At 39.2% G+C, this 9,005-nt stretch overlaps 1 protein-coding gene across 2 annotated transcripts in view; it reads right to left on the reverse strand.

The window, feature by feature from the left end:
• CTBP1 (C-terminal binding protein 1) overlaps positions 1-8,999 on the reverse strand; it is a 192,336-nt gene extending 183,337 nt beyond the window's left edge. For both annotated transcript variants that reach the window (XM_027886001.1, XM_027886000.1), the window contains exon 1: positions 8,894-8,999. In XM_027886001.1, the coding sequence (XP_027741802.1) occupies positions 8,894-8,942 (49 nt within the window). In that variant the 5' untranslated portion in view covers positions 8,943-8,999. The remainder of the gene's footprint in view (positions 1-8,893) is intronic.
• Between the last annotated feature and the right edge of the window lie 6 nt (positions 9,000-9,005).

Consider the following 9,005-nt stretch of genomic DNA (forward strand, 5'->3'; position numbering starts at 1 on the left):
TCCACTATTAATGAACAAAGCCACTCAACGTTGCACAACATGTAATTAAGATTCCTACTACTTCTTTCTGAGCTCCTTCTATTCATTGCCCCACCAAATTATTAAAACAAAGCAGTTACTATGGTAACTAATTCATTCTCTGCATTATTATATTGTTTCTAAACATCAGCGTCTAGTCGTTCTGACTTACATGCCCTAAATTCCAGTTTGAAATCCTAAACTTTTGTCTTGTTTGTCAGGAGAGCCCTTTACAATCTATGCATTCATGCAGATAAGGGTAGCAGGAGCACAGCTGCTTTTGTTTACTGCAAGAAGAAGTAAGTGTTACTAAATTATCTGAGTTTGATAAACTGGTGATGCCTCCACGTGAGCGCAGAGCAGCACTCGGGGAGCAAGGATGGGAGTTTGTGGAGCACCACACAAACAGGCAAACATGACCATCTGCAGGTTGGCTAAACTAACAGCCACCACCAAAAAATGACCGGCAGATGTTGTGGAAACGCAGCAGCACCTGCCTAAGCGGTATTTGATACCCAGGAAAACACCACATGCCTGTGACTGATACAATCAAGGCAGAAAGGAACAGCAGGGAATAGGAAAACAGCGATAAAAATTGCCTGGGAAGAAAAGTTTTCTTAGCACTTAATAAAACTATTTCTTCAAATGCGCACTCCTTGACAAAAAGAGACATTTATCGTGTATTTAATTAACACTTATAATTATTCTTGATTACCTATTAGCAGGAGTCAGAGTCTAATTGTATTTGAGTGTCATCGTCTAGCACACAAGGAAACTTTCTGAAAAATAAGGGTAGGATCAAAAGAATAAAGAGGCTTTACTTTTCATCTTTTGCTGTCCTGCTGCCATTACCTGTAATTTTTGGTGTGTTTTTTGGTGTGTCTCCACTTAAATGGCAGAATGACAGGTTTGAAAATTCAGTGCATAGGAGAATACTTTGAAAAAATAAACACCAGGAAAAGGAAAACATGAGTAATATTGAACAGCTAATTTCTGCCTTTCAAAAAAAATTCACAAACACATCTGCTCAAAGTCACAAGCAATTTCAATTTAGTTCTCACAGGAAAGGAAGAAGGAACGCTTTTATTTACGTATCTGAGCAGTGTCACGAATCACTGCAGGATTCTGGATCTCCAGTGGTACCAATAGGTGTGCTTTCACCTGAGGCAAATGCCAGGTACTTTCACAATTAGCAAAGCCTCCCTTTTAAAGGGATTCCAAGAGCATTACAACAGCCTGCTGCTATTTATATCCCAATAGCTCTGAAATTCTCCAACAGACTGTTTTCTGTCACAGAAAAAGAAAAGGCACAGAGGCAGTTTTTGTTTTCTAACCTTCTACCTGACTTTGGAAGAGCTAAAAGATAAAACACAGGTTTCTTAGCTCCAAATGACCTGTCCATCAGATCACAGTGACTTTTCTAAGGAGGAGAGACACCTCTGCAAGATACTCTTCCCCTGGCAAAGCCTGCATGCAATTCCTCCTGTTTAAGGAGAGGCACCCTTCAAGTTCAGTGCTGACCTCATGGAACAAGGACACAAGGATGGAGCAGCAGATGCCTCCAGCACTGGAAGACTGTCTCCACTCTTATTTTCTTGTTTCCACTTGCATAATCACACTCCTGGCTGCACTGAGGCAGGAAACAAAATAAAACCCTTTTTTGCATCTCAGACTGCGCTTCCCCGAGGATGGGAACTGCCTCTGTGAAAGCTGAGCACAACTGCTTTAATTAGATGACTACCTAAATTTTTCAGTATGTTTACCTAGACACTTAATCTTTGCACAGTTCAGGTTTTTTCAGAGCAGAGTGTAAAGCAACATATAAATCAAGGCCTTCCAGTGCATCTTCCCTGACCTCAGGCAGAAATTAGTACATATTACCAAGTACTTCTAAAGCTTTTAGAAGTTTTACCAGGCAGTCATCTGCACTGCATAAAAGCTAAATATGAAGTCTGAAAATACTTTTTAAATTCTCTGAAAATTATTTAGGAATTAGATGATGAGCTGTATTTACATACTGGATTTTGACTCAAATATCTATGATACTACAAACACAATCATTACAACCCTGTAAAAACAGTATCATGCTAAATTATTTTCTGTAATTAACACTGTCTTTGACACCAACATTAAGGGAAACTATGCTGGCTTCATTCTAGTGTCAGGATGCAGTGTTGTGGATATATCACAGCTGAACATAGCTGCTGTCACAAACAAGCAGTGTATTTTATTTCAATATACCAATCAAAATGTAGTAATACAGATAAAATATGGAATGCTGGGCAGCACAAAAGCACAGTTTTTCTTTAAAACATTCATAACTCGAACCAGTGACCTGAATGTTTCAACAAAATCTAAAAATCTCCCCGAGATTCCTTTCTCCATATGGTTTCATTTTTTTCCCCCCCAGTTTTCTTGTTGAAGTAATGCTTTTCATTAGCAGCTACTGTTTAGTATCATTTAGGGCAAAATGGGCTTTTAAGCTAATTCTCTTTTCATACAGCTTGCATAGTTAGCAGTAATACCTCTGGAACACTGTAGTAGCTTAAGTGGATGCAAACCCAAAAGCTGTTTAGGTAGCACACCGTGAAGGCTCAGATTACAAAAGCAGGTTACTGCAGCAAGCCCAGAAGAAAGCCTAAACCACCTTGCACTGTAAATACTTATAACAGGGACAAAACTAGAAACCAAACATAAGCCTGTGCATAACCATTTCAACTAGAATTCTAATGAGATAAAGAATGGTTTTGCATTAGGGGAAACACACCCCAAATATAGAGACTATTTTCCTTACTATTTGGGAAGTGGCAAATGATCTTGTTACGGGACAATTCATGATAGTATCATTTCAATTTTATTGTTTCAAAGGCAACTTATTTTAGTCCTTTGAAGAGCCTTCCTGTTCTTTGAAGGCAACTTTTACCTAATTCTCTTTATTACCAAATACTCAAAAATATTTTCAAAATTCTTACAAGGAAAACAAACAGTGTTGAATTGTTAAACAATGCCTGTATGAAACATGTGAAAGTGTGCATTTTTATGTTAAAACACTTGTATCTGAAAGTAACTTGGTTTATTCATAGAATATTCTGCTTAGGTTATCCATAGAAAACTCTGCTTGCTTAAACACTTTCATTTGTTACAGTTGAAAGATTTGATGGCTGTTCCTGCAGAAAGATTTCGGTAGCTTTTACTACCTGATTCCTAATTTAATTTATACTGGATTTCTAGGGAAAGAATTTTCTCCAGTTCAAACCCTCATGTATTTGCTGAAGGCACTTAAGGTTAGAAAATTACATTTTTTGCAAAGGTTGATTGGTACCTTACAAAGGAGTGACTTTGACTTAGGAAACAAATGATAAAATATTAGGAATCTTTTAGCTCCCTCTGCTGCCCTAATCCTTCACTAAGCCGCCTTCTAAAGTCTGTCAAAGACACCAAGCAACAAGGCAGCCCATTAATCCCCGTTTTCAACAAACACTTGGCATATTTAGTGTGCCTGGAACTAAGGTCAGTCAGCATAAAGAAAACTCATCTGCACATTGTATTATTTCCTTTCTTTCTCTGGTCATCTGGTGGCAAGTGAGGAAACGAAGAATATTTTCAAATTTGGATGCCAGTTAGGAAAATTGGTATCTCCTTCTCCAAAGAACTTGACATCTGCAATTCTCACCTAGGTAAGAAAGAGCTCAGGGCACTCACTGCCTGCAAACCTTTATTCCTCCTTCCTTTTGTTTACAGGTCAACTTACACAGCACATACCAACTTCAGTAAAAAGCCTTTTTCAAATTCAGGGAAAGCCCGGACCTTGCCAAAGTGGGCCATCTCCCTTATTAATATGCAGAAAACTTAACTGCCTAATTTCACAACTGCAAGAGGTAAAATCACACAGTTTACACCAGCCAGACAAGATCCAGCAGTGGTCATGAAAAAAAAAAAACACTTGGTATTTGTCAATCTGGTACTTTCCACTTGTTAAGAAGCCAAGCTATTACATGCACAAGCATAAAAAGAAAAAAAAATTAAGGAAAGATAATGCACTTAAGTCACTCTGTATTTCAAGATTTCTTTATCAATTTGGAAAGACAAACAAATTCAATTCATACCTTCTTTTTTTTTTAATCTCCATTCCTCCAGGAACCGTCAATATACCGGATCAACTATGAGGTAGATTCATCTTAATTGACTCTCATGCAATATAGCACAACAAGCAGAAAAAAAGAAGCTCTAAAAACACAGATGTTTTCTTACAGGGAAAGAAAGCCCAGGCCATATTCTTGAAAAGAAACTATTCGTGCACTTATACTGTCCTTCAAAGCTCGTCACACTTGGGTATTTGCCAGTAATCAAACGTCCCCAAAGAAAGGCTGCCCTTCACAAAAGCAAAGATGACAGATTTTATCTGAAGTTTCAGAAATTCATCCCATTAATATGCACTTTATTTTCCAATTCATGAACCTGGCCAACTCCTCTTTCCTTAGGTAACAAAGCAGCACTGTTAAAATAGCTAAGACACATTTAAAGTTTTCTTCTGGGCACTTTTAAAAAGGATGAGGCAATATATGTATAAAGAATAACCTGAAGATGAATACTAGTGCTGCATAAAAAGGAGAAAGAAAATACTTGAAATGATTGTTTGATAATTCTCATGTGTGCTAAGATGTTTTTTGCCTCCTCAAAAGCAGAATTAGGAAAAAAAATTGAAAAAGAACATCTGTCTGGGGGCAGATAGGGTCTTCACAGACTTGTACTTGCATATGCTGCAGTCTTTGCTGTATAAATATCACATGAGGTGCTCTGGGAAGAAATTCCTGGTTTCAAGCAATTATCAAACTGGAAAAGTCACTCTCAATTTCGCAGTTACATTTCCAGTATTGTGCTGCAGTTTAATCCCTAATACCTGTGTAAACAAGCAAGATGAAATGAGAGAGGAGACACCCCTTTCCTCCTCCCAGTTCCACCAGTGTCCCTGAGCTCCCCCTCTGTAAAGAGTTCCCTAAAGCTTGGAAAGCCACAAAAGCAGTGGCTGCCTGAGCACTTTATATTATACAATACGAGGTATTTGGAGAAAACTCACTGTGCTCATCAAGCCCCTTCACAAACAATTCAGACAAGGCAAAATTTTCCCCCCATGCAGCCACCTCCTGTTCCTTCCTGCTTCATAAATTAGTGCCCAGCAAATGCACCAGAGGTCAGACATCCCGAGGTAACTTCCAAGGACGGGTCAGTGAAACATACACACATTTAATTACGGATTTCTAGAATATAAGCAAATACACAGCATTGTTTACAGTTTGCTACAATATAAAGCACAATAATACCTTAATTAGAGATAACAACTTCTCGAAATGCCAAAAACATTTTGAATTTTTCAAATTACCCACAAAATGAACACATTTTATTTTTGCACTGTGACACTTCCAACTGTTCTGCCAAATGTATACTACTATAATTATGCTTTGCAATCACCAGCATCACCGGAGAGGGGGACAAAGAACAATATAATCAGTAACTAATTAAGCTTTCACATGCCTTGATACCATTTATCTTCAAGGGAAGAATCCTAAATGTTATTTTATAAGTTGTGAAGTGAGATTAATATTAGCATCTCAGAGTGCCTCAAATCACGTCCTTATGCCTAAGTACAATTCACAGCTACTGGTGGAAGTTAGAAACAGGAATTTAACACCTGGCTTTTTCAAGGGACAGTCTTCAACAGCACTGAAATGTGCACGAAAATATAATTGCAAACAGCTTTGGGATTAAAAGCAAATATTCAATTTCATATTTAAGAGATCACTGAAGGGAATCACAGGTACCTCAGAGACAAAATCACTTACTCAGCTGCATTAAGAGAGGACTAATTGCTCCCAAAGTAATAGAAACAGAGGGTTTTTTCTGCACTGAGTATCAACTGAAATTTATCAGTACTACTCCCATACTATTGTTAGCTCACAAGGTAATAGTAAATTCAGTGCTGCCTGTTCAATTTGCTTAATTTGCATGATTAGTTACTACAAAGCAAGTGTGCAAACTACCTAAAGGCACAGGAAAGCAGATCAACTCAAAAACATAGTACCTGCACAGTTATTCAACTCCCCAGAGCATTTGTGGTAACCCACTAAACCCCACAGAAAAAGCTGTGTGCAATCCCGTGTCATGCTCCCACTGTGAGCATTTCAGTTTGGGGATCTGGTCCACATCATTCGAGAGAGGTACAGACAGTGATGAAGTGCTAAATGGCACCACCAGAATGGCACTAGTGTTTCTTTATGGATAAAATAATATATTGTCTGCCCATCACGTTATGTTCAACCATTTATAAAAAAATACGTAATTAGTAGCAGTTAGCAAATTATTGCAGCCTATTTTTAAGTGAACTTGCAATAAAAATAAAATACACCTTAAAAATAATTCTCTTCTGAGGGAAAGTTCAAGAGAAGAAAGCTATGTACAAAGTGATGAACAACAAAGCTGATAGAGAAGAAAAACCACCTATAACAGCTCATTCCATTTCCTGAACTTCGTAAAACATTACGCATATTTCCAAAATATAAAATATTAAGGTTGTGTTATCAAAGGCACATACATCAGAGAACTATTCTGAATGTTTCATTTTTAAACCTGAACAGGACCATATGTATAAAAAAGCCATTCTACAACAAACCATCCCCCTAGTTTTTATCCCGCTTGACACAATTGCAGGGATAGCAATTTAAAATCACCAACCAGAGAGATGTGGCTTACAAGCCTCAAAGAACATTTGAGCACACAGACGCTCAAGAGCAGCACACAGCTCAAACACTTTAAAGAGCCAAACTGGGTACCCATAATCATAAAATTCCAAGCACATTTCCATATCCATTTCCATATCCGTATCCTTCTCCTCTTGACCATCTTCTGCCTGGTCTTCCCTCTCTCTTTTTCCAACCTGGCTACTTGTCAACCACACGGGTGAATGGGATTAGGAAGCAGAGGTGGCTAAAACAACTTTTTTCCCTACATTATTTTTCCAAGTGGATCAATTCCCTACACTGCATGGCCGCACAGATTTCACCGTAGGATGCAGTGAATTGTGCAGAGCTGGGAAAAACAAGGCAGACAAAAGGCGCTGATTAAACAGCATCGCTAGATGTGAGCACGAAGGCTGGGGGAAGCCACTGCTATTTCAGTCACAGTGGCTGCTGGTCTGTCACCTCTGTCACTGGCAACATTCCCGCATCATCACGGACTTTCTTGCCCTCATAAGTTGTTCTGCTGCTCAGCGTGAGCCCACAAGGAGGCTGAAATTGCACCGAGCGGGTTGAGCTGATCTGACTGCTGGTTGCCATCAAAGGGGACAGGTTTCTCATTCCTCTTCACAATTCGCTGATTCAGCTGACTAACACAGGCCGAAACCAACCAAACAAAAAGGGTTCACATTCTCCATTTTTCATTCAACAGTCAGATACAGAGACTCTGGGATGAGGACCTGAGACTGGGAGCAGAGAAGACCATGCATTGCATCAGCACACTCCTTGATCATTTCTAGCTGATCCAGCTGTAGAGCTGCCCACAAAGCGGGGCAGCTTTCCCAGTTTCCCTGTCCTCAGCAGTCAGTTCCCCATTTCTCTGAGCAGGGATTAGTCTCCAGTGAGCAGATTCAACTGGCCACTTGGCCAACCAGTCTAGGTGGGACCTGGCAACCATAGTCGGGCTTGGCCAGTTTTAGAAGAGATTAACAAGGAGATTAATCACCCAAACCCAATGTGGAACTGCAACCCTTTGATACTTGGATAAAATGTCTCTTTCCCTGGCCACGTTAGGCTAAACATTCCCAGCAACCCCCACTGATGTTTTCCAGCAGCCCCTTCCATGCAACTGCTTTGTCAGCAGAATAGGGACTTGCACTGAGGAATTCACCTAAATGGAAAATATACCAACAAAAAAAGGGTACGAGTCATCTCCTCAACGTAGCTCATTATATGGTCACACTCATGCTGGCACAAAGGAAGGGGAAAAGACAAGGACAGAAATCATCTGCTCACACAACCAGGTTGCCAGGAGAGAATCTCAAGACCAACGTGTGGAGGAGCAAATGTTTCACCTGCAGTTTGCTGCTTCAGCATCAGACATGATACAGAGACCCATACGGTACAGACCCACAGGTCTGTACACAGTCCCCCATAGTGTCAAAATGAAATGAACTATTTTCTTGCATTTTAAAGAGGATCTAAGATTTTAATATAAAAATTTAGTCCAAATCATTCATGTATACTCTTAAAAATAGTACATCTTATCACTCGACCTGCTCTCACACCAGCTCTAAAAGCACATTTACAGAGAATGCCAGGAATATAAAATTTGTCATCTGTCACTTAAGGTAAAATGACATACCCAAATGATTACCTTCCTTTCACTAGAATTCAAGCTGTTTTTATTAATATCCATTAAAGTTTGGGGGCCTTCTGCAATTTTTTTGTGTGTTTTGCTTTCTCTTGATTTTTTTCCTTCCTTTCAAGGATTAGATACAGGCTGTTAAATCAATCTATACGGAGCAAGCCTGTAGATAAAGACCCTTGAGAGCACTCTGTGGTCATCTTAGCCCTTTAAGATTGTTATTTTCTATAAAACCACAATCCTTCACAATGTCTGTGCAGAATGTTGTAAAATGCTAAGATGAAAGCAAACTCAGCTGTAGAATAGTTCACACTCTGCTTGCTTTTATTTGCCTGGATCTGTTTTCAGCATTTGTGCACAGTCAATATCATCTCAACAAGAACTGCAACTCAATTAAAAATACACTGAATGACTGACAGTAAAGAGTTCCAGTCTTCAGAAATATCAGTAATCCACAGAATTAACACAGTTAACGTCAGAAATTGAAATCTCCAACCTTCAAATATGCGATCCAGACGTTGCCGCTTCACTTTGTGTTTGTCCATTAGAGACGTAAGAGTGGAAGCTCAAAGAACGTCCCCACACAGCTTGGTGATGGTCTCCTCACA

This window comes from Empidonax traillii, unplaced genomic scaffold (assembly GCF_003031625.1).
Source record: "Empidonax traillii isolate 1590-97213 ecotype Southwest subspecies unplaced genomic scaffold, ASM303162v1 scaffold175:size1888319, whole genome shotgun sequence".
In the NCBI taxonomy this organism is placed as follows: domain Eukaryota; kingdom Metazoa; phylum Chordata; class Aves; order Passeriformes; family Tyrannidae; genus Empidonax; species Empidonax traillii.